The 27,334-nt window shown below is 36.4% G+C and overlaps 1 protein-coding gene across 3 annotated transcripts in view; it reads right to left on the bottom strand.

The window, feature by feature from the left end:
- METTL15 (methyltransferase 15, mitochondrial 12S rRNA N4-cytidine) overlaps positions 1 to 25,065 on the bottom strand; it is a 134,882-nt gene extending 109,817 nt beyond the window's left edge. The window contains exons 1-2 of one of the 3 annotated variants that reach the window (XM_016206163.2): positions 24,912 to 25,065; positions 21,702 to 21,988 (exon numbers count right to left, since the gene is read on the bottom strand). In XM_016206163.2, coding sequence (XP_016061649.1) covers positions 21,702 to 21,971 — 270 coding nt within the window. In that variant the 5' untranslated portion in view covers positions 21,972 to 21,988; positions 24,912 to 25,065. Of the gene's footprint in view, positions 1 to 21,701; positions 21,989 to 24,377; positions 24,467 to 24,911 lie in introns of those variants that run through there. The other 2 variants (XM_016206166.2, XM_016206164.2) reach the window with 2 other exon arrangements.
- Between the last annotated feature and the right edge of the window lie 2,269 nt (positions 25,066 to 27,334).

The following is a 27,334-nucleotide window of genomic DNA, read 5'->3' as shown; positions in this document are numbered from 1 at the left end:
GTGTCAATTTGTGAAGATTAACAGAGGCTCAAATTTTAAACCAGAACTTTCCCCAGCACTACTAATTTCTGCACTTAGCTCATGCTTCCAACTCTACCACATGGATGTTTGTTAAATGAGCTGAACGATTAGAGCCTCTGTCCAGAATCATTCTAAATTGGAACCTTAATTGTTTCTGTTTCATGAGTCAGTGGGTGTAATATTTTATCTGTTGGTTTTTCTAAATGCCAGTTCCATCATGTTCTGAGCACACTCTTTTGCCCACTCAATAGACTAGGTCACCAAGACAAAACTTTGGGATAACAGAAAAATGAAGTTTCCTAATTCTTTAATTCTTCTATGAGCAACCAACAGGCAGATATTTTCAGGGGCTCATCTCTCTCTCCCTCTCTCTTTCTCTTTCTCTCTTCTCCAAACCCCATTTAACCAAACCCAGCTGTATAAATCACACATTTGAATATTTCTTTTTTTTAATTATTTTCAAAAATATAAAGTCCCCCAGAGTTGTGAATTTAAATAAAAAGTTGACAAAGTTTTTCCCCTTTTGCTCTCTATGAACTGTCAAATTATGAAAAGAACATGGTATTTGTCTTTCTCTGCCTGGCTTATGATCTCACTTTTATGTAGAAACTAATGAACAAAATAAACTGACAAACAAAACAGACCCAGAGACATTGAAGCATGCAACAGGCTGACGTGTAGCAGAGGGAAAGGGGGTGAGGGGGCGGGAAGAGATTAACCAAAGAATTTATATGCATATGCATACACCATAAACATAGAGGACAGTATGGTGAAAGCCCAGGGAGGCAGGCGAAGGGCGGAGGGGGTCAATGGGGGGAGAAAAGGGGACGTCTGTAAAACTTTCAACAATAAAGATAAATTTTAAAAAATAGAAAATAAAAATTAAAAAATAAAGAGCCGGGCCGGGCGTGGCTCTGCGGTTGAGCGTCGACCTAGGATCCAGGCGATCGGGGTTCGATTCCTGGTCAGGGCACATGCCCGGGTTGTGGGCTCGATCAATGACTCTCTCATCATTGATGTTTCTATCTCTCTCTCTTTCCTTTCCTCTCTCTGAAATCAATAAAGATATATTTTAAATAAATAAAGAGAATGTGGTGATCACCATATGGCTATCACTAAATATACAAACAAATCTCTTTCTCTAAAATTGACTGAAAAGAAAAATGTTTATCCAAACCCCACTTTCCTCCTGCAATGCAGTTGGAAATGAGAAATGAATTCAAGAGAAGTAAGATTACAAGACGGTTTTAGAGGACAGCTTAGCTTAGGAATAGAGCTTATGAACCAGAATACAACCAGTAGGGTGGTGCAGCAAAAAAACAAAACACACAGAAAAAAACACACACATAGGCTTTGAGGCCACATACCACTAATTCTATCACTTCTTTGCTCTGTGATGTTGGGCAACTCCCTTCTCTAAATCTAACTTCAGTTGTCTAGAATATGCACAAAGTAGTTTGTGTGGCCAGGGCAATAGAAGGAAAGTCTGAAAGTCTTGGGAAATAAAAGCAGAAATACAGTCACACTAAACAATGTTATATAGTATGAATAAGGCAGACATGTATGCCAGGGGCTTACCCTCTCTATTTCAGAGACAAATAATTATGCCCGTTATTGAAATCTGAAGGAAGAAGGTGGAACCAATAATAGCATGGGTAAAAATTCAAAATTAAAGATTTATTTCAGGGGAAATCTCAAGAAATATGAGTCTTAAAAAACAACCATAAGCTTACTTGAGATTCTAAACTTTATTTAGTAGAGACACAGAAATTCATAAGATGCAGAAGGAAGGGTAATAATTCAACAAACAGTTATTGAATGAGGCACTGAGCTAAATGTTGAGAAAATATAGAGTAGGCATGATCCCTTCACAGCTTAAAGAGGAAACAGGTAAATTAACAGACAATTACAAACAGTGTAATAAACGCCATCCAAATAGTTCATTAAATGTCATCACAGAAAAAAGAACAGAAGCATATGCACAATAACAGAGACCTGAACGAACATCATAGGTCTGAGGTGGGTGGCAAGTAGGGCATGTGGCAGAAGAGAAGGTTGAAGAGATAGAATGAAGCTGGTGGTAAAGGGACTTTTACATTTGCCAGGAATTTATAGACCATTAAATTGAAAAGTGACATGATCAGATATAAAGTGAGATCCCTTTAATAGCAAAGAGGAAGATCTATTGAAAGTAAGTGACCAATTCAGAGGCTCTTGCAGTCATGCTGGTAAGAGGTGAGTAGGTGGCGATATGATGTTTTAAAGTACAAGAGAGGTGAGATATTAAGCAATCAAGAATATCTACTGGGTTCTGAATTCAAGTACCAATCAAGACAAGTAAGTAATATAGTATAATATTTAGAGTTTGCTATAATTTTGCTTTTAATTCAGGTCCAAATACTTGTTTTGAACATAAGGCCCAAATACTTGCCATGTAAAAGCAAACAACCCCTTCCAATGAAAAGCTTATATCCACAAAAAGCACATCTCAAACAGGGAAATCTTTTCTTATTACCTATTTTCTGATCACTGTTCTTTTGTGTGAACAGATGGGAAATTCTTCCTCTTTATCCAAGTGAGGGCAGAAACTTCAAATGGTAAGAACTTTCTGGCATGGATTTACAAACAGTGCTGAAATCTATTCCAACAACACAATGTGGGAGTATTTCAGCACAGGTTGGAACAGTTTCAGGTTCATCATTACCTCCTGAGAATACCTTTGATAAATAAAATCTTATAAGTAAGTAAGGCTAAAGTCTCAATTCTCTTGAATAAACAGCAATTATTCTGTTTTGTTTTTAACAGCCTAATCCTTATGGGCACGATTCCCACACTGCTGATAACTATAAGTGATAGCAACATATCCCATTCTTTAGAATAAAATTATATAAATATTACGGCTTTTTGTTTAGTTTTACCCTCCCTCGGGGGGGGGGGGGTATGTATGTGTAGGGAGAGAAGCTTTCATTTTTTAAAATCATCTCCACCTAGTTCAGCTATTCCTAAATCCCTTTCCCAATTCAATACCTACTTTCTCTCCTTTTATTATTCTTCTTGCTGCTTCCTCCTTTACATCCAAAGTATTATATATTAGTTTGTGTGTCTGCTTGGAAGACGTTAGTGAGAACATAGTGGTCCAATTCCTTGTCTCACACAAATCCACCCCAATGCCATGACCTAAAGAGAAGTTTAAAAAAAAAAAAAAAGGCAATAACAGGAAAGGAAGGGAAGGCAAAAGAACCAACAATAAAACCCGGATCAATATAAATAAAGATCAGTCCTATACTGCTGCAGTATAGTTACCAAACTGGAAGGTATCTTAAAATCTTCTGGTCCAACTATTTTGTTAACAATTTCACACAGAGAGCACTGTAGGAGATGGGAGGGTGTGGGGAGAAGAGGGACTGTTTAAGCCTTTCCAACCTAATCTGGTTAGGAATTTAGGACTGCTTGCCCAAGAGATTTAGATTTTTTGTAATACTGACAGGCCTGTAGTCTGTATACCTAAAATTTGAAGAGGCAACACTGGCCCTAGGTGTAGAAGAAGTGTAGAAGTATCAGATAGTACCTAACTTCTTTTTCTAAATTCCTCAGTTGTCTCACAGAGTGGTTTCCAATGGCAAGGATATCTTCTTGCCTCAGAATGTTATTTATTGACCCTCAATCTGAAAAATGCAAATGTATTTTAAATGCACTTTAAGCACTATTTTGCTATAGTGCCTTTTTGCATAGGGCCTTTTTGCAGTAAAAATAAGTTTTCTATTGGAAGCAGATGAATCCTGAATAATCAGTCATTTACCAGTTTGCTTTGGGTAATCCATCAAAAATAGTGCAATGAAATAAAAGAGATGGCCCTACTCTCATATTCTCCTTGAGCCATCCTCAATCACTATTTGTCTTACCATCCTCCCTCCCCAAAAAAGAGAAATCATGTATTTAAATAAGGAATCATGCCTTTTAATAATTACCTAATCCAAATAAATTATCTATAAAGGTACAGTGGCCTAGAAGGGAAGGTGATCTGCAGAGTCACAGAGTTAGGGTCAGAAGCCAGGCCTCCACATTTCCAGTCTAGAAAAAGCAAGCTACAACAATGGCCATGGAGTGGTAAGTCTGCTACCTGGCTAGGCTTGCTGGACTAGAACAGGCTGGGTAGTTTCACTGCCCTCTCCCACTCTCACCTCCCACATACATCTCAGCTACATCCATATTTCAGTACTTTTTGTCATCAGATTATTGTCATCTCCATATGTAGCAAGCAAGCACTGTTTGTTAAAAGCTTTATGAACAACATCTAATTTAATCATCAGAAGCTCCTATGACATAGGTTCTTCAAAGTAGAAAAGGCTAAAAAAATCAGGAAAGAGACCAGAGCCAAGAAGATGTGCTGGTAATAAAGCATCAAGCTACTTGAAACAAATTCAAGATTTTAGGCTAAATACATAGAATAGGAAAAATGAAGCACATTATTGCCTTGCTCAAGAGCTGTCTTAGCCTAGCAATGTCTTAGCCTGGCAATCAAATCTCAAAACAATTAAGCACCAATTCACATTTCTAATCTCATTTCCTTTAATGCTGTATTACATTTCTTTGGGTTTCCTTTTATATGCTGTGAATGTAGTAAATTATGAATTAATGGTCTTTTCCTCACTCGAGAGTACAGGGTGCTTAAAAGCATAGAATACGTAAACTTCCTGATGACCACTACAGTTCTAGAAACATAACACAAACTCAAGAATACATGCTGACAAGAATGACAACCACAAGCATAACTATAAGTACCATAGATAAGAAAGGGAAAATTGGAAAAGTCTGCAATAAAGTCAGTATTCCTGAATGTCTTGGTGACTAAAGAAACTTGATGACCCATTGGCCAAGAGCAAGGCTGACAAGAAGAATCTAGTTTATAGCTCAGGTATAAAAAGCCAAAGCTCTTTTGTACAGAACTGGTAAGAGAAGGGATCCAAAGCAACATTATTAAAATGAAGAATATAATTGAGAATAAGAGTCACCAAATATTACATGATTTCAGTCAGATACTAGAGAGAGGGTGAAGGGAAGCTGTCAGGGGAAAGGGGGGAGGGGTAGGAAGTAAAGAGATAAACAAGAAAAATAGCAGGGAACAGAGATTTACTCAAATGGAAAAATGTCATAGCTTTGAAGAGATCAGCATAAGATATGGTAATGAAGCTCAAATAACCTACTGACCTTTAGACCAAATGGATTTTTTTTCCTGTTAAATTTATACATTTCTCAGAATTCTATGGCTGTTTAGAATCCTCAATAAAACTCCAAATACCCAGCTAATAAGTTTCAAATTAAAACACACGCACACACACACACACAAGGAAATGGTAATGTGGTGTGGCCAATCCATGAACAAAAATAAAAACAAAATGGGGTTGAGTAAGAAGGCTGAAAAAGAACAATCTGTTGATCCTGAGAAAGGTTCTGGTGATACTCCTAGACAAGAGAGTATGTAATCCAGCATTTCCCAAAGCATTAAATTCTTCAAGCACATTCACAAGGTTCTTGGCAAAACACAAAAGGGGGGGGGAAGCAGGATGGGAGTGGGGGGAATTCTTCGGTCAAATAAGTTTGTGCAACAATGAGTTAAACAAAGTTAAAAACATTTTGCTTTTTTGCTAGAATTCTTACATCTCGGTGTTCAATGAGACTCTCCAAGAGGATAGGCTATGCTGTTTCTAAAACTTAAGTTGGCATAGGATTTTTTAAAACACCATTAAGCAGACTTAAGGAAAAATGAGTGAAAACCAAAAGATCAGATGATTGCCTCTGTATTTTAAACTTTTGTAAGGAATGAGAAGAACAAAGACTACCTACTGTATTCCAACAAATCTAAAACCATACTCAGTATAAGCATAAATCTTATGTTCCCTGAAAAAAAGATCCTACCAATTAAGTTTTGACATGTCATCATTTGTAAAAGGTGTCCCAATTTCAATCAAATAACTTCAAAAGGAATATTTAAGAGGAATGATTAAAAGCTGTAGCATCCATTAATTGTCATCTAGCTCATCTATCGTAGAACTAGATCAAATACTTTTCCTACATTTTTCTTTGGCATAATGCCTAAATCTGGCACACTAAAGTGCTGCCATAGATTGCCTAATATGTTTGGTATACAGATAGTGTTGAGGGTTTTGAATGTTATTAACTTGCTGGGCTTCATATTCCACTTTTGATTATGGGTAAATAATTCCCATCTCACAGAGATGCTGAGTGGATTTAGAGAAATGATACATGTAAACTGCCTGGAAACAAGGAGGTGCTTAATATGTAAATTCTCTCCTCTTTCTTTCTTTCCTCAGTAATTCACCCTGACATTTTATGTCCTTGCCAGATATTTGATCTCTTCAGCCAAAATATCTTCCTTGTCTTGATTTCTCCTTTAATCTTCTGGAACGTGAAGAACACCCAATCAATCCCCCCTTGCAAAATCCTTCATACAAACGAAAGTGCTTCAAACAAATATGAGCAAAATGAAGAAACAGAATCTTTCAAAAACTCTTCATTTTTAATGAATAAATTAAGGTGAAATTAATGCAATGTAAAGGAATCTAAGCATGACAATTTGTTTTTATTAAATAAAATACAGAGTATTTAGCTGGAGAATGGCTCTTACTTGAAAAATCAATATACTATTATTATATGAACTAGTTTCTGTGGAGCATAAGAGACTTCTCTCATGCACTGCTAAATTAGCAAGCTAAAAAGAAAATTGTGTTAAATAATTTTTAAGAGGAAAAAAGGCATCGAGAAAGAGAGAAATTAAACACAAATGACACAGGGTTCATGAAAGGGCTTTTAAAAAATCAACATGGTAACTATAGGTCTATTCAACAGATTTAAAAAAACCTTAAAGCAAAACAAAAACCTAAATACCAAAGAACAATTAAGCAAGTTGCCAAAGACAAAATACTTTGGTGGGATGTCAATCAGTAACACTGAGCTGACAACTGTGCCTTAATTAATTTTAAAACTGTTTCCAATTAATTAGTATAGAACACTAGAGGCTTCATGCTGCCTGTGACTCAGTGCACTGACTCATCCACCAAAACTTTTCTTACAGAAGAAATATCCAAGCACCCGCCAGGATGCAAGATCAAAAGGAAAGAAGGTTCACCAACCTTCTTAGTTAAAGGCCTGTGATAAATTTAGATGACCGGAAGGATATGGAACAACTTTTCAGAAAGGCTTAATAGTCAGAAATAGCTTGAAAAGTTTGATTTGTTAACAATGAAAATGTATTACTTTAAAATCAGTTTTGCAAGTATATCTATGGAGAATGTTAGTTTTTTAAAACTATATATGATACAAATAATATAACCAATATTAGTGTTGAATTAAATTCACCTATTCATCATATGTAAATATCCCATATTTCCTAACTCCTTAAAATAGCAGTTAAACAAAATTTAGACATAAACAAAAACCTAAAATCATGATATACATTTAGCCCATAGAAAATTTCTTATATTTTTTTCAGATTTAGTTTATCCTTAGTGTGACCCAAGTTGACCTTTCTAGAATATAAATGCCTTAAATGGTTCTTAAAAAAACAAAACTATAAAATATGATATAAAAAAGAAGGTAATTAGCTTTCTTTGCTTTTATTATAAAATTGAATTCTACCTAACTAAACATTTTATTAAATCATAGAGTTGTAATATAGGCAACTATTTTTTTAATAGTTTAGAAATGCTTTTGGGTTGGGAGAGTGGGCAAAGGACCGGAGAAAAGAAAAATGAAAAAGTACTCCCTGCAGGGAAAACAAAGACCCTTTATTCAGGAAATAGAATCTAGAAAAGGGGGTGCTTCATAGGCCACAGCCAGCCTCAATATCCTGAAGAGCCTACCAGGATCTGATGATAAAAGATAAATTTAATACCAAGTCAGTTCCCAAACAAATTGCCAATAAGGGATCCATTATGATGTAGCTATCTACATGTAAATTTTTAATACCCTATGATTCAAAGAAAATTGAGATGACTTACAAAGATAATTTAGAAAGTAAAAAAGCAAAAAAAATGGAGACAAACAATTTAAAAAGTATAATTAAAGTAAATAGTAAGACTATTACTCAAAACATAGGATATAAAATGTTTATGTCCTTTAATAAGGGCAGGCCACAATATCTATCTGAGTTTCCTAGAAGCCACTGCAAAGAGAGAAACATGCAGTTATATCATTTTCCATATCCACAAAAATATTAAACACAAACACACACAACCTAGTCCTTCAAAAGTACCTTGAAAAAATAATTTCCTATCAGTCCTCATGAAGAAATCACAGTAAACTACCTCCTCCTCCATCCTAGAGTGAACACATGTTTCAAAGTTGTTACTTTTAATATTCCTCAACAGAAGCTATGAAATAAAAGGGAAGCATGATTCAGTAAATCCAATTCTAAGAATGTGAAAATGATGTGGTCCAAGTACACTGCAATCCCTCATAAAATTTTCTTCCTCAAATTTTTTACAGGTAAGCTGTGACAGAGAGTTCAAAGTCATAATCTAAGACGACAACCTAAAGTATGGCTATTTTATGTTGTTTGCTAAAGAGTAGGTCTACATATTCTGACAGTAAGCCAAACAGGAAATGTGATAAACATATATGAAATCTAATGAGTCTAATGAGAATACCTGCCTGAATTAAAGAAGGACTTCATGAGTCTCATTCCATAAAAGATAGGTGGTACTTATTGGGGATACGATGGTGAACTTGTCCCATCCTCCCAATGGTTATAGTACTGAGGACCACATGTAATTAAATAAATAACTACAGGAATGGTAAGAATAATAGGATTGAGTGCCCACGGAGAAGAACCTACCCTGAAAATGAAATCAGTAAAGGCTTTCCAAAGAAACCACTATCTACACCCAGACCTGAAGCAGGAGTTAGCTCAGAGGTTCCAGTTCACAGTGATCATAGGTCCCAATCAGTCCTCCTGTAAGCTTATCTTCCCTACTCCAACCACTAAATGATGGAGCTAGTTAAAGATTAGGACACTCTTTCAGTTTTTACTAACATGCTGAAAACTCGATGACATGACAAAAATCACTAACATGTAACTATTCGGAAGTGTTTCCTGACTTTCCTCTCCCTAAGCCATTAAAAAAAACATCTGGCTTTGTGCTCCCAGTTCCATTCATAGTTTTGAGAAATGCATAACGAACTTGCACTATTTTGAAATAATTGTTGTTTTAATGGACTGTGTTCTTTTGACCACAATAGTCTTCAAGGACTGTATCACACGGGTTATGACTTCATAAAAAATAAATATGACAAATTTTTGTCTCATGCTCAGACCTCTCCTCAAAGCTCCAGAACAATATATCTAACTAACTCTTGAAATTCTATTTTGGCCATCTTAAAAGCATCTAAAAACATGTCTATAACAAAATATAAGATCTTCTTCTCCAAAAAAAATGAGTTTTTATCTATCCAATGACAAGATCAAACACCTACCTTAATAGCTCCCTCTCTCTTCACCTCATATCTAACTCCTCAGCCCATTCTGTCTATTTTAAATAAAAACCTCTCAAATCTGCCCAGCCCTCTCCATCTAAACTGCCACCACTCTAGTCCAAACTATCAACACCTCTTTAGATAAATTCAATTGCTTTCTCACTGGTCTCCTTCCATGCACCATGTACAACCCATTCCCAGCCTACCATCTGTAATCTAGTCTCCACAAGACAATCTAAATGTTCTTTATAAAATATTTATGTAATCTCGTTACCCCTCCCCATCCCCTGCTGAAAACTTCTCAATGGATTCCCATTGCTATTAAGCTAAAAAACAAAATCCTTAGTATGGACTCAGGCCCAGCATTTTCTGATCTCTCTACCTTAATCTCTTTCCATCTCTTCGTTGCTTTCTACACTTATCCACACTAGTCTTCTTTAGGTTTCTCAAAAGTACCCTGTTTTCTTACACAACAGCATTTCATATGCTGTTTCCTGTCAGAAATGTTCTTACCCATTCTTTAGATCTAAGCTGATAAGCCTTTCCCAAACCCCTACACTAAATCAGAAGTCTGTTAACCATTCTCAGCAGTGAAAACCTCTCCTTTATGGCAGTTATCACAATTGAAACTCTGTTTTTATTTGTGTATATTACCTCTCTGCACTACATAATAAATAATCCTAAATTTAGAGGCTTAAAACAATACACATTTATTAATGTCACAGTTTCTACAGGTCAGAAATACAAAAGCAGTTTAAGCAGGTGGTTCTGGTTTGGGGTGTCTCATAAGGGTGTAGTCAGTGTCAGCCAGGGCTGCATTCATCTGAGGCTTGTTTAAGCTAGAAGATCTGCTTCCAAGATGGCTCACTCACCTGGTGCTGGGTTTTGGCAGCAGGATTCAGTTCCACCCTATGTAGGTAGATCTTTTCATGCACTGATTAAGCATCCTAATGCCATAGCAATGGCCTTCTAGAGCAAGCAATCTAAGAGATAGCAAGAAAGAAGCCACAGTTTCTTTCCTGACCTAGCCTCAGAACTCATACACCATCATTTCTGCAACATCTTATTGGTTACACTGGTTAACCCAATTGTTGTGGAAGGAACTACAAAAGATAAAGAATACAGGAAGCCATCCTGTAGATTATCATAGGTGTTAACTGATCTTTTTAAAATCTTCCCTAATGCATTAAACTCCAGGACCTAGACTGAAATGACTATAGTAAGCCTGACACTACCTTGAAGTCTTATGATTAATCTTAGTCACAACTCCCATACCCAAGACACCCTATTTCCTGCCGTACACCAAAAAAATCCTCCTTAAAGCACTTACACCTTCCTCCTACCCTTCAACCAGTATTTCTAGCCCAATTACTCCAAAAGACATTTTAAAGGTGATTTTTCTAAAGAAAAACTTACAAAACCCTCAAAATTTACATACCCTAAGATCCACCTTTGTCTTTTCCTTACATCATATTACTCTCAAATAATACTCCCAGAACAAAAAGGATTTTGTTCTTTATGACTTATTTTAACAGGTATCACATAAAATTTTCTATTTTGTAAGATTTAGAAGCTGCAATTAATTCCTTATGCATCATTATTCCAGTAGGTCTATGGACTTCCAAATCTGAGGAGATGAAAATGTAAAGTTTTAAAATACACCTTCCCTTTAATCATATCAAACTTGAATTGATTTTTGGAATAAAAATTAGGCCAATACTTTATTCAAATAAAACAGTAAAATTATAATATAATGCAGTGGGGAAATAAGAGAAGTTTTTGAAATTTGATTTTCACAAAACTTTTCAGGAACCTGCCTGTGGTGACAAAGACAAACAAGTAAAAAAATAAAATTAAAAAATACATTGTATTGTGTATCAAAGATGAAGATATAATTCTCAAATAATGTACCACATGCCACACCAAAGTGTTTTTTCAAAGGACAGATAACTGAAAAACTCACATTAGGGTAAATATAAACTCAATTATAGTTTATGAAAATCTCATGGGGGAACCCCCACAGCGTGAACTTAAAAGCAGCTGAAATTAATTTGTTAATTGATTTAATGAATTCATTTTTAAGATTATTAAAGGCTCACGATAAAATAAGAAAAAGAGATTGAGAACAAGTTATTTTCTACCAGTTTAAAACATAATCTAAGTAACACATTAATAAGAAATTGGATTTTATGAAATATCTAATTTTTTCTCATATGAAAGTGATATATATTTTAATATAGAAGAAATGTAACTTAATAGGAGATACCACCCATGCATACAGTTGTGATATATCACACAGTGCCACTTAAGTCAGCTGTGACCATTACAATGCACCATACCAAGACCACATCTGTTACTATGAGGCAAACAAAAAGATACCATTTTTTACAACTCAGACTTCTCTACAGAGATACCCAAGAAATATAATAATTAATACTAATCACAATGACTTCAATGGAATGGGCATTTCTCCCAGGAAAGACTGAAAGTAAAAATATATTTCACAAAGCACATATACTTCAGGAACCACTTCTAATGTTTACTATCAAGGATGGGGTTTTACTTTATAAATAAAGCTGAAAGCCTCATCAAATCTCATGTAATTCCTTGGATAACCATTTTTTTATCATTCTAAATTTCTATTTAAAATTAAAAATACTGTTCCATATTACAAATGTCACCTAGTTTAAAATAAACAGAGTATCAAAACAGCACTTCACTAGGCTTTAAGTTAATGTTTTAAAAGCAATACTTCTGATTGATTAGGATCACCAGAAATAAACTGCTGCAAATATGATGATTCTTCCAAATAACAAAAACTGTTAACATTAAACAATGCTGACTCCATGAAAACTTTACTTTGAACAAAAGATGAAACCGCAATGATTCCACTATATTTAGTGCATTTGGATATGTTTTAAGAAAATATATAGGACCAATTATTACATTTGTATTCAACACACTCACTGATGGCAAGAAAAAACAGAGAGAAATAAACATTTTAATGGGAAGGGTTAGGCTTTTGTACTGATCTTTATATGGAAAAGGAATGCTAGGAAGTACAGTAGAAAAGAAGGAAAATGCTTATGTAGCTAAAAGAGAAACTGTGCTGAAATTATACTCTTCACCAAATCCAGTCAAGAATTATTACTGTGCCAGGCCACCAAGTGTTAACATAACCTGGCTACCAGCTACATCAGCGTTAGGGGTAGAATGGGAGAAGAGTTAATAGGAACAGGAGCTGAGATGGTAAAAATAAACACACAAACAAAAACTTCACTATCCTGCACCAGGATTCTACCTGAAATTTTGTTGCCAGGTAATTGCCTTCCTAATATCTCCAGGGTTTTAGGTCACTGTGTGGGTCTAATTAATCCACACCCCGCCCTGTGACTTCTCCCCCTAACCCAGTGGCGCTCAGTGGGGGCATCTGAAACCATGTTTAGGCTCTCACAAAGAACTGGAAGGCTGCTAGCAATTAATGGATGAGGTACAAGAATGCTGGACGACCTTCCACAATGCACAGCAGAGTGCTGCGAAATAACCCAAATGCACACGGCATCCAGTTCATCAAGGGGAAAGGAGAGGAGGACAGTCACCTAAGCCTGGAACCAAACTTTATGTTACACATCACACAGTACTCTACACAAGGACTGAATTTTATACTGAATTTTCTAGGAACACAACTACTGTGTACACTGAGAAAAACCTCACCAAGAACAGCTTTGCATTTCAGAAAATCAAATCACATTAACAATGCCATTTGTCGTATACAAGTGGTCAGTCCAACACCCCTTTGTCAGTCTGCATGTGCAGATGTTGCATTCAGTCACTACGTTTATAAGTGCAAACCTCTGATCCGCTGACAACATATCCATCTCAAATCCAGTGACCTTCATCTCTCAGTCAGTTGCTGGACCTTTTATCAGCTCAACATATTCTAACTGAAATTTTAAACTCAAATACTCTAACCACCACTACTCTAGTTCTTGCATGTGCACATATACTTAATGTTCTTTTTCTCTCTCACTCCTCCAAATAAACTACTTGTTCACTGTTTTATCCCTCATGTTCCAATATAAAAATAATAACCCAAACTATAATTGATAAAGTGTTTACTATGTGCCAGATTCACCTTACATGTAAACATTTATTAACGCTCACAATATTCCAATGAGGTAGGACTATATATGTCCCCATTTTTAGATAAAAATTTAGGCACGGGAAAAGAGTGTAACTTGCCTGTGATCACACAGCTGATCAGCAGCAGAGTTCCAGAGCCCAAGCTCTAAACTACTACACCACACTGACTCATTTTCCCATGACTGTTCCCCAACGTTAAACCATCTGAGTAGCCTACATAAAAAACAGAAATTTAGCCAGGTTACTCCTTATCTTAAGATTCCCCACTGCCCCGAGAAAAAACTCCATGCGTATTGGTCCAATTAGCCTAATGGCATTCTCTGCCTGGAAGATGGCTTAAATAAAATTGTTGAGCTCTGACTAATTACTGAGGAAAGGGGGGCATATACACATGCATACATACACACATCTCTAAAAATAAGCTAACAATCCAATTGTAACTGCTGACAATTCACATTAGCCAGAGAACTTAACATGTGGTCCCTTCCAGAATGTTTTTCATTTTATAGGGACTCTTGATGACACTTAATATAACCCCAAAGCAATATATATATATATATATATATATATATATATATATATACACTATATCTTTATAATAGAACTTTTTATTTCTGAGATCTCTTCTACAGCAGGTTGTTTCTTTTTTGTATCTCCAGTACCTAGCCCAGTGTCTGACATAGGATGTTTAATAAATGTCTGCTCTGTCTTGTGCTTTTTACCTCCAAAATAGCTTTCAAATCTGTCAATTCCTCTCCAACTGCCCAACTATCACCACTCATTGTCTGGACAAGGGCCTCATGATTGTTGGACCAATCCATGCTCAATAGTGTAGCCAAAACCCCTTTTCTAAAGGCAAACCTAATCATCTCTGACCTGCACCTCCCTCTCCAGCTTCATCTTTCACCACCTTCCCTTTTCATTTTCAGCTCACTCAGTAGCTTGCTTCCAATCCTTCATTCTTATCATGTTCCAGACCAATATCAAAACTTTACACATGTTCTCTTCTCTCTGAAGTGTTCTTTGCTCTACCTATTAATTCTTGAGATTCTTGGTTCATGGCTACTTCCCCCACAGGCAAGCCTCACCAGCCTGCCTCAACCAGCTTAAATACTCCTGTTTAGTGATCTCATAGCACCATACATTCTCTTTAACAGCCGTGAAATTTTACTTCGGTGATTATTTGATAAATGCCTGTTGCCCCCACTAAACTGTAAGATAATCATACATTCAGCATAATGGAACCAGAATGGTGTAAACCTACATATAGAAGACGTTACAGGAAATGGAGAATTTGACACTAACACCTCTTCTCAGCCCTGGCTTTCAGAAGGCCTATTCACATTAAGCAAAAATGATTGACTGTCTTTGATATGAGTTTCTCAAATAATTTATAATACTTACTTTGAATAAATCCTGAAATAATTTGTTTTCATTTTGTATGTTATCAATCATGCTTTTAAGCTAATGACTCTTCAAGGGGAAACTTAGCTGTAGAAAAATCTGGGCAGTTTCTATTACCAACATGATGTTACAAAAATAAATATTAAAACAAGAAAACATTATAAAGCATTTCTCTCTCATAGTCATCTCCATTCTCTCTTCTGAAAAAAAATCTCACTTTGTATTTAAATTATAAAATAGTCCCTAGGAAGAGAAGTTGGTTTCATGTTCGTTCATTCATTAAGGTAGTTCGCTATTTTGATAATTTTAAATGGAGCAAAATCAAGGCTTTCTATTTAAAAATGTTGGTTTCACATATTTTGCTCAAAGAAGAAATCATCCGGGTGACAATACCCCGTACTAGTGGAAAAGTTAGTCTTCACAGGACCATTACGAAGGTCATTTGAAAAGGAGGAGGGTGATTATATTTGTTTTGATTCCTTCATGATTTCTGCTACAAAGGAAAAGTAACAAAGTCATAGAGAACAGACATGTGGTAGCGAGGGCTGGAGAAAGACAGGAAACAGACAAAGATGGAAATTCATGAAGTTTGTTTCCCTTTATAGTATTAACATTGTTCCTTCAAAGCATCATCTTACAGTTTCCTTCCCTTGACACCACCCTTTCCCTTTATCTTCATTTCTAAGCCTCGGTCACTTAATGGCTCTCCTCAATTTATCCTATACTTTACTTTGAGCAATTTATCTCCCTCTCCTGCCATCATAACTATGAGATCTTCTTGCCAGAGTGAAAGATCAATCTGGGAACAAACTGAAAAACCCAGTGAGCTGACCGAGATGGGTCAGGACTCCCCTGCAGTGCTGTGAGGGCCCAAGCAGCGTAATGTGCTCGGAATGACCGAGCACTGAAACAGTCCCTAGTGAGCTGTGCAGGCCAGTGATCTGTTCTCTAAGGACAAAGCCAAACTGGCTAACCTATGGAATTAAGGGGCCTCATACAGGTTCTGAAGATCTTGTGGGCCAACCACTAGACACATAAGAACTAATACTAATAATCTAGCACACTGAGTAATCTGATTATTAGCTAGAAGCAGTCAATTCCAACCAATATCACTTATTGCTACATGGTTCCATTAGAACAGAAGCACTGGAAATATTTACTCTCCTTTCTATAGGTAACATAACATCAGTACTAATGAAAAGCATAGACAATGATATATGAAAGTGCTTTGCAAACAGTAAACTCTTATACAACTCTATATTATTATGGATAATATTCTTTCCAGCATACACTATGGAAAATCCTCCATCTTTATGAATATATTCAATATCCAGAGTTAATTTCTTTCGCTTTCCAGAAAGAAAAAAAATTAGACAACAAAAGAAAAAGTTAGGTTCTATATGGAAATTTAACTGTAAATACAGAAAAATATACTATATACCACAAAGAGAAAATAAATATAAGGAAAAATATGTTTAAATTAGGATATATAGTGATATAACATCTCATATATCAAAGACTCAAACCAACCAAGTAAAAAAGTTAGTAATTAACAAGAAAGAGGAAATGTTGCTACAAAAAATGGACATACTTTCTAAGACAACATTCACCAAAGTAAATAAAATCTTTAAATGTGCATAACCTCCTGGTAAATGGTATTTGTTTCACCCAAAGGAGACAAAAAGGAGCACACACAAAGGAAAAATAAGAGAAAGGGAGAGTTCACAGAACATTACAAGATGAGTCACCATAAGCTTTGCAACTTGGTTTATTGTAAAGTAACATTTTAAGCATGCTACTTACAGCTCAGCAGTTTGTTATATGAGGAGAAGGTAGGGGAAGAAGAATAAAATAAAACACTATGAGAACTCACAGGGTCAAGGTACCCTTACTACCTCTCTTAACAAAAATAGTGAGGGACTTAGAAAAACACAAGGAAAATCCAGAACGACTAGACCTCTCCTCCTGCAGTAACTACGATGAGACTATTGATCAGGGACTAGTGCGGACCTAAATAAAGAGTAACCAGTACCCAGGATGACTCATACGAATGTGCTTTGTGAACAAAGAGCCTCACTTGTATGAGCTTCCCTGGAAAAATGGACCTGCTTTCTTCCTGGGTCTCTATTTACTGAACAAAAAAAACAAAAAAATGGTTCTTAAATAAATTTAAAATTCAATATTTTTATTGAATATGCCTGACTCTTAGATATAGAAGAACATCATTTTTCACAACCAAGGAACCACATTTATTTGAGGTTTTATTTAGGCCAGTGATTTTTAAAACTATAATTTCTAATTTAAGTTAAATTTTAAACAAAACTAAAAAGAAAATTAAAAAATCCTTATATTTTCACAGCAAAAATGAAGTAAAGATTCAGCTTCAGGATGACAAAATTACCAAGCAATAAGACAATTTAAAGACACTGGACAGTCAAAAGAATCGAGTAAGTTATTCATCTTATTTATCCATGTCCTCTGGTTATAATTTGCTTCTAAACTCTGATGAAGAGAATTATATACAGTTTTAAAAACACATTCATTTCCTGGCAGAAAGGCAAGGATATTCTCATGGATGCTAAACTCACTGGAAGTGGTGGGTATACATTCAAGAAATACACTATAATTATTTAAAAATTCAATATAATAATATAAGCATACATATTTCTTTACATGAGTGTGTACAAATATATATATGTAAAATAAATACTTTAATTGTACTATATCATTATGAAAAAATAAGTATGCACATGTTATTTTACTTTTAGTTATAAACAATGCATCTACTTCTAAAACTTCAAACAACTGTTAAAGAAACTAAATAACATTTAAGGCATGATTGAGTAGTTTAGCTAATAAAGACCTTATTTCTTTATAAATACCAAGTAAAATTAGAAAAAAATACTCAAAAAACTCATTTCTGCATGAATTTTTCACATTTCTTATAACATGATATGAACAAACACTTTATAAATCACATTAACTATATACACTCCCATTACAGAAAAGATGCTAAACTTACCAGGGGCATCCGTCCTCCTACATGCTCCATCCCAAAACTCTATGAGGCATTTCTAAATTTCATTCTTTGAGTGAATAAGATAAACTATAAGTCTTATAACAAAAACCTTTGATAAGAATACTTAATAACAACAGCAAATGTTTATTGAGCACATATTACTTGGAAGACATTCTAAGCAGTTTATATACAAACTCATCTAATCCTCACTGTGGCCATACTGACACAGGTGCTATTTCCCCATTTTATAGATGAGGAATCTGAAGCACAACCATGAAAAGTAACTTGTCTAAAATTACACAGCTACTGGTACTAGTCCTTGCATGTCCCCTATCTCCCTCATAACTTATCACTCTTATAGATACCCCAAGCCACCAAGCTAAATAAGCAGTATTAGTGGAAAAGAACACCAAGTCTCCTATAACCTTCAAACTGCCACCATCTTCAGTTAGGCTGGATCATACTCTAGTTTTCAGAAACTAGGAATAAAAAATTGACCAAGATAGCCTACATTAAAACATTTCCAGGAGCAAGAAAAATGTTCTTAGAAAAAGTAATACATTCATACGAAGTTATTGACCCAGAAAATGAAATAATAAAAACTGGGAAAGGAGAAAGAATTATAATTTATTTAATTCCCTCTGTACCTCCCAAGGGAGAGGAAAATAAGAGGAATTATTTTCTCTTTTAAATCTTTTGCATGTATTTGCAAAACTAAATTAATATGTAGTAAATTGACTATGATGCAGAAGAAATTCCTAAAATCAATTATTTTCTTTAGGTAAGCATCTTTTAGGTATTAAAAAAAGAACGAACGAACGATTGGGTGACCAAGGCCTCATTCAAAACTACATTTATTTTTTTAAGTTCCCACTATGATCAAAAGTTTAATTTATAATTCACCATTGAAGGTGATGTGAGAAACAGTAATTAAGTGGGTGATTGATACAAGTGAGTGTGTGACTCATTGTCTGCAAAGGAAAATGATTTTGCGGAAAAGGCTGAGGAAGAAAAAAGCAAATAATGGATTCTGCAAGAAATGCAGACCTTTCCTGTCCAAGGACTGTCAACAGTTCTTTATTACTTGAAGATTAAGGGAACAGTGAATAAAGCTATCTGCCAGACAACAGAAAAGCTAAGGAGTAACACTGTGTCTAAGTGTACCTTACATTAAAGTTTTCAGAAGTACTTCATAAAACTAAACTTTCTATACAAAGTTACTAGAAAACCCAACTCAGACCAGAACAATGGAAATGTCAAAATAAAGCAACATAACATTTGTCAGGAACCTAAACAGAATGAAACAGCAAGGTAGGTCAAGTTGTAGACGGTCTAATTTTATTCTACTTTGTCTTAGGAAAAAACACAGATCCAATACTGATTTAGCAGACTTAGTGGCATTTGTTTTCATTTGGTTGCTTTTCTACATCATGGGTCAGCACAAAATAAATATTTTTTACTACTAGGTTTCACCAAATTTATGAAATGAGCTTTGGTTTCTCATTCCAGAGGTCAAATACAAGCCATTGAGTTGAGTTTTACTTTTTTACTAACTGCCCCTCCCTTCTTATATATATCTCAAATATATTATATATATTTATACTTTTAAAAGCCATGTTTAGGTAAGAATATTAATTGTTATCCTTGCATTATCAATCTTTAAAGACTGTGAAAAGAATCTCATTTTGATGAAGTCATATTTAACAGAAAGTTTTATCCAACTTAACTTTTTAATTTACACTTTCATGTATGTTGTAGAGTCCCTACTATGTGACAGCATTGATTTAGGTGTTTAATACATATAATTTCATTTAAGAATACTAGGTTTATTTTGTTATATACTGCCTGAAGATAAGGAAAACAGGGTATTTTTATGATAGAGCAACCTAAGTCATATCACTGATAGCTTCTATATGAGCAACACCCAGCCATTCTAGCATATTTTATGCATATAGCTCAAAACTTAGTTCATGAAAACTGAGTGATCTAACTTGAAGAAGTCTCAAAAAAAAAAATTAAGAGCTGTAGTGTGTAGGTGCACACATGTGTATTAGACAACAGAGTCAAACCGGGGCAGTCCAATTACAGAATCTTTGCTCCTAATCACTAAGTCATTATATGCTAGAAAAGGTATGACTTTAAAAATGAAAATGATTTAGGTAATAACAGTGGTTTCTAGGATAGGAGATCATATTTCTGAAGTCAGCAAGGTGAAAACTATCAGCTTTAATTATAAATACACATTTAAAGAAAATTTACTATAATAAAGGCTTTTTTTCCTTTTGTAAATGTGGTGAATTTTCACAAAGTTTCAACTTTCTGTTTTTGGCTCTCATATCACCTAACATTTTTGTAATCTCTTTATAGATATTAAAACATTTTCATATCTCAGATTTTATATAATGCAGCCAGCAACATTATAAATACTGCAGGTGTGATGATTTAATATTATGTGTAAACTTGGTGGCCACAGTGCCCAGATAGTGAAACATTATTCTAGATGTTTCTGTGAAATTTTTTTTTAAAAATAAGATTAACATTTAAATTCTTGGGTTGGGTAAAGCAGATTACCCTCCATAATGTGGGTGGGCCTTCTCTAATCAAATGAAAAGCCAATAGAACAAAGACTGACCTCCTGGAACAAAAAGGAATTCTGCCAGCAAGCTGCCTTTGGACTCACACTGCAACTCTTACCTGGATCTCCAGCCTGCCGGCCTACTGTGCAGATTTTGGAGTGATTAATCCTCTATAATCATGTGAATCAATTCCTGAAAAATAAGTATCTCTTTCCCTCCACACACACACACACACACACACGCGCACACACACGTCTAAGAAAACAGAGAAGAATTCAGATCTTCACTTCTGTCTCCAGTGATTCCTGAAAAGATACTAAAATTCTCAAAAAGATAAACTAGAATTCAGTTTCCATACCCTACCACTTAGCCAGTCTACTGTTCTTTTTCTTTTAAAACAGTTATCTGACAAAACTAATCAGCTCTGGAAAACAGTTTGGCAGATTCTCAAAAAGTTAAGCATAGAGTTACCTACCATCTATTTCACTCCTAGATATATACTCAAGAAAACTGAAAACACTGTCCACACAAAAATTTGTACGTGAATGTTCATAGCAGCATTGTTCACAGTAGCCAAAACAATGGAAACATAAATGTCATCAACTGAAGAACAGATTTTTTTAAAAGTGGCATATCCATACAACAAAATGATTCAGGGATAAAATGAAATAAATTAGAGATACATGCTACAAAATGGATGAACCTTGAAAAACATGCTAAGTAAAAGAAGGTAGATGCAAAAGGCCATATATTGTGTAAATCCATTTATATAAAATGTTCATATTAGGCAAATCCATAAAGTCAAAAAATAGATTAGTGGTTGCCAGGAACAAAAAGAAGGGAGACAATAGAGAGTGAATGCTAATGGGTATGGGGTTTTCTGATAGAGTGATGAAAATGTTCCTCAATTAGGCAGTGGTAAGGACTGAAAAATCTTGTGATTATACTAAAATCCACTGAGTCATACACTTTAAAATTGTGACTATTAAGATAAGTAAGTTATATCTCAATTTAAGCGATGAAAAATAAAAAACAAATCAACTTACCTGCCCTTTTTGTGGTGCCAAACAACGAACAACTTCATCCACCATTACTGGAGTATGCAATTTAGTCATAGCTTCAGAATCTCTGTCTTGAGATGGGTGAAACTCTCGAGCTCCAGTTTGATCTGTTAGCTCCTGGGCTTCATAGTCATCATATCTTTCTGCTGTAGCATGTATCTTTTTTGGCCAGACACCTAAATTAAATATGCCAGCTTCCAACCAGCATGAAAGAAATTCTTTATAGGTTCTACAAAAGTATGGGGATCGAAGCATTCTGTAGGTCAACAAATCTAGAAAAAAAATTTAAATAGCATGATTGTTGGATTTTTAAAAAGAATGTTATAATAGTTAGGGGAAAGCAAATTAATAAGTAATATTTAACACAAAAAAATGTAAGTCTCATCATCACAAACCAGTGAAGGTGACTAATCTCCTTATGCAAGGCAAGGAATTCAAAACAACCCAAGAAACAATTTGAAAATGTAATTTTTAATATGACCTAATTAGCTCAAAGACCTTTAATGTTTTAACCATCAAAAATGTAAAAACTGATTATTTGTCATTTCTCTGAAATATACTTTTTTGAATTTTAATACAGTCTAAAGAATGGGTTTAATGCATTTGAACTGTTTATTTGAGAAAGATATCTGGATGACTGAAGGGATTATAAATATCCTACGTTAGGTGTAGGTGGTCTTTCAAGATCTTCTATTTGTTTTTCTCATAATACCAAATCTTCACCTTCAATTTAACTTTGAGAAAGTGTCCCTGGAAAAAGACTATGTGTGTACACCCAAAAATAAAAGGAGGTGCTCAGTGTCCCTGTAAGGTAAAAATCTTACAAACTTGACATGAATAATCTCTGAGATCATTTTTACCATGACCTATTTCAGGATGTATTTTTCAATCTAAACTAAAACTTTATAAACACTCCGCTGAGCACACTTTGTCATTTCATACCCACCTTTAACTATCTGTCCTTTGCCCCCTGAAAACAAACAAATAAAAAGTTGATACAGCCTCTATTTGTTCATACTAGCTCCATTTTATTCTGCAGTATGTAACTCTTTAAAACGCAGAAGGAATGTAAATACACTAACAGGAGATCTTTTGAAAGCATTATGCTTTTTACCAATTGGTTGGAAACACAACATTTTTGATACAACATACTACAGTAACACTACTCCTCCTTCCTCAGGTATTACGAATAATTTAAGAGTAAAGCCCACACCTTTATATCCACAAAATCAGATGTGCCCTAGGTGCTTAATAAATGTATTTTAGAAGATAAATGGATGGATAAATTCCAGATTCTACAGAATTAACCTTTTTATCAAAGTTTGCTTTAGGAAATTTCACCTGACTGGCCCTACAAAAAACCACTTTCTCAAAATCCTTCAAGAAACATAAATCCTGCGTAAATATGCCTTCCCTCATTTTTGCAATAGAAAATGAAGAACAACGTAGAAAAGTTAATCACATATAATGATCAGAGAAAAATTACAAATATATCTCTATATATCTAATATCATATAAATATAATATCAACAAGATGTTACCTTGAGGATAACATGTAAACTTTACCAAACACATAATACACAGAATTATGTGGCAAACGCAGAACAGAAAATATATGACAAAAAAAAATAGACTGGAAATGAGTGTTTTAAATAAAATTTGATTGTTCAGCAGTGACAAATTAGCCAAATAAATAATTGTGCTTTATGTTTGCCAGAAAATGTATACAAAGAAAACTCAGCTACCCTTTAGTTTAGTATTTCTAACATTTTTCAAAATAAAGCTAGCATTTACTGGGCACTTACTAAGTACCACTTATATTTCAAAGCCCACCACATGTACTAACTCATTCAATCCTTACAACTTAGAAGTAGGAACTATTCTTTCCATTTTAAAGATGAGGAAAACAAACACTGTGCCAAAAGCTTAAGAGCCATGAAGTTAGAAGTGTAACTCCACATTCTATTCCCAGAGCCTATAATTTTAACCTGTATGCTACATAGAATGCACGGGCTCTATTTCATACACTTATGTAACTGAATGGTACTTTGTATTGCTTACGTAGTGTAGAACCTCACGAATTACACTCTTTTGTGTGTGTTTTAAGGAGCCAATATCCTATTGCTTGGTCCTACTCCACACGGGAATACAGTATACTGTGGGGTACCCAACAGAGGATATACAATGTACAGGTCTAAATAGTGCAATGTGGAGTATTGAAACAATCTAAATTGTATGTCCAGATTTTGATGACTTTAAAAAAAAAAATCAAACAAACATCAATTCCAACATAGGAATCAGAACCACATGGGAAAAAGCAAATAGGATGGACAAAAATGCTGCCTGTGACAAAAATTAATGCCAGCAATTAATTCTTTTCTTCTGTATTCAGCTTCCACCTATTTACTCAACTATGCCCAAGGTACAAAGCCTGAAGATTGTATTATGCACTAATCGGCTACTAACATGGGTTAACATGGAGTAAGGCCCTCAATAACTTTCCTCCTTGGTTGTTTCCTTGAACACCTTGCAAGGAGGCAAGATCCAAAGAGAGCTCCTTCCCTGTCCTCTGCAGCCCAGTCTCCTACCAGACAACCCAAAGGAGCTCCAGCCCTGGGCTAAGAACCCGCCACCCTGAATGCCTGGAGGCAATTCACCTACCCTCGGGTCACAGCGGGGAAGGAGGCCGTCGGAAACCTGGCCCGTAGGGCCAAACCTGTGGTTTCCTAAGTCATTTCAACTTTTCCCTGCCAGCAAAGTAGGGTTCTGCTGTGGAGACCACGACGTTGGGCAGGTTACTGCCTCAGCTGTGGGACCACAAAGGGAGAGCGCTGCCTTAGAAAGCGGCTCTCTCCAGGGAACGACCGAGAACCGTCCCGGCAGCCAGCTTTCCCGCAGGGAAAACTTTGAGAACTTAATTCCTGAGGCCAAAATCCGGCCTGGCGGCTGGCCCCGGCCCGCCGCGACAGTGAAAGTTCCAGCGGAAAGGGGAAAAGACACCCTTTGGCCTAAGAATTGCCCTCGGCCGAGGAAAACCTGCTCAGAACTTGGGACTCGGGCCGGCGAGGTGCGGGCGGAGGAAGTGGGCGGGGCGGGAGCGCGCACGTGTTCCCTTTGTCCCGGCGAGTGCGGCTCCCCCGAAGGCCTGGGGCGAGCGCCCCGCGCGCTCGCGGGGCTCGGCCGCCTTCTCCTCACCTGGCGCTCGAAGACTTCTCAGTGGGCCTCCAGCTCGACCACTGCGGGGCCGGAGAACCTGCGCTTGCCGCCCGCCTCGGTCCCAGCCCGGGGGGGAAGTTCGGCGGACGGACAGAGCGGGTGTAGGTCCGGCCCAGCAACCCGGCAACCTGCGCCTTCCGTTCCGCCGCTTCCAGCCCCCGGCTGCCGGAGGGTCTTGCAGGCGCTGCAGTTTCCAATCGGGGTTCCGTTCCTTCGCGGGGCGGGGGTGGAAAATAAAACCCTGCCATTGCCAGGTTTAAATTCGCTTTCGCTTTTTCTTTTTTCTTTTTAATGTCCGATGCAACTTTAAATCGAACTTTCCCTTTTATCCTGGTCTGCACTCTTTTCATTGTACTATGAACCTATGTGAAATGTTTGTGTCCAAATAACACGGAAATTAGTTACGCAGCAGCTTCTTTAAATGTGGGGATTTCTGTCTCCTTAGCGCTGTGTGTTTCTAAAGTTTGGGTTCTTTTTCCTTCATTTCGATACAAAATGAGCCCGTTTCTTATCCTGTTATAATTCCTAATGTTTTGCCAAACTAAAGAGAGCTGGCACAGTAATAGCATTTATTATAACGTTAAAATGTATCTGCTTTAACTAAATATACATTCCTTAAAAATACGGAACTCATCTGAACACTGCTTACTGGCAAGTGTAAGGCAGAATTTAAAATTAAATGTAAAATAAGTACTTACATTAGGTGTAGAAACACCTGTTAGACGGGTAAGCCTGCAGTGTGTCAAAAATGACGAAATTTAAGACTCCTACTTTCTAAGTCACCAACGATCAATGCAGTTTTACAAGATATTGGTAAAACATGCCTTTTTTCACGCTCGATTAAAATAGCATCTTAATATCCCTTAATCTGAAAAGTACTTCAGAGACAAATTACTCAATTCTGAATTAGCTGGTTTGTACAGTTCAAGAAAAATCCCTTTAGGGATTTTCTGAAAACTTCAGTTTTCACTTCAATAAAATAAATAGTACCCACACACATCTCATGGGTTGTTTTGAAAATTAAATGACATAACAAATGTAAAGTTAATAAAAATGCCTGGGACATCAAAGGTAAAGTACTATAGAGTGAGTGCATATATGAAATACAATAAAAAGGCTTCTCAGTTTTATTATTAAACTCAGCATCACACACACAAAAACTTGCATTTGATAAGATATATGTAATAGAGCCAGCAATTAAGAGCTTTATTGATCCCCTACCCTGTGTTCAGAAACAGTCATGTAGCATGTATCATATACAATACATGGTGCTTTTGATTTTCTTCCATAGGAAATAAATGTGCACCTTATGGGGGTTTTCCAGACATTGTTTAAGTTATAATACTCTGCACTGGTGTTCTGCCATCCTATTTACATGGTGATACTGAATCACCAGAATATAAGCTCCAAGAGGGCAGGAATATGGTCACAATTGTGTGCTATAATGGTCCCTAAAATCTATAATCAATAATTGCGGAGTAAATGGGTACAATAATGGGAATACTATAAAGAACAACAATCAAATTCAAATCATACTTTTAAAAATGTCCTGACAAATTTATCTTAGCAAACATATTTCCCATTTTTCCAGGTTTTTTTCTTTTTAAAGCGTACATTCTGAAATAATACCTTAAACCTAGTACTTAAAAAAACCACTGCATCCAATAATGAACTAGGCCAATACATTTAAATGAATTTATTTTGTAATGCCATCATTAGAAAGAAACGTAAAAAACTGCCAAACACCAAATAGTTACACAGTCTGCACTAAAAGGGAGTAGGCCTGGGAGTCCTGCGAGATGAAGCCTAGGGCCTCAAACTAATAGCCATGAACTTTCAATTAATTGAAGCTTATTGATCTGGGTTAGGTCCAAGTGAAAGTGGCTGGAAGGAACAGGTTCCTATACCTTCCAGAGCTTGGGACCTGTCCCTTGGAGGCCTCACCAGTCAATTTCGAAAATAAACACCCAGAACCCATTAATCCACACCCAACAGGCTCCGCCTCTCCCTCTAGCAGAGGGCACACGCCAACCCCTACCCATACCCGTCTGACTCACACCCTGAACCCTGGGACCTGGCCCCGCGCCCGCGGGTCTGAAGGCGACCTGAGAATCCCAGGTGGCTCACTCCCACCTGCAGCTCCGGCCCAGCCCCGCCCACCTCGGCCACCGCCTCCGGAAGCAGCCTAGCGCGTTGCCACGGAGACGCGGACCCGGGCCGCTTCCGCTGAGCAGCGCGGCTACGGCTCCGGGAGCCAAGCGGCCGCGCGCCGCGGCGACGTCCGGCGTGATGGCGTCACGAAGGCGACAGCCAATGAGAAGAGGCGCTGAGGAAGCTGGCTTGGGTTTGAATCTTTTGGTTGAGTTTGAGTCGCGGGGAGGCTGATAGCGAAATGGAGAGTC

The sequence above is a fragment of the Miniopterus natalensis genome, chromosome 11 (genome assembly GCF_054644295.1).
Source record: "Miniopterus natalensis isolate mMinNat1 chromosome 11, mMinNat1.hap1, whole genome shotgun sequence".
Lineage (NCBI taxonomy): Eukaryota > Metazoa > Chordata > Mammalia > Chiroptera > Miniopteridae > Miniopterus > Miniopterus natalensis.
This window is presented reverse-complemented; position numbering and strand designations above follow the sequence as displayed.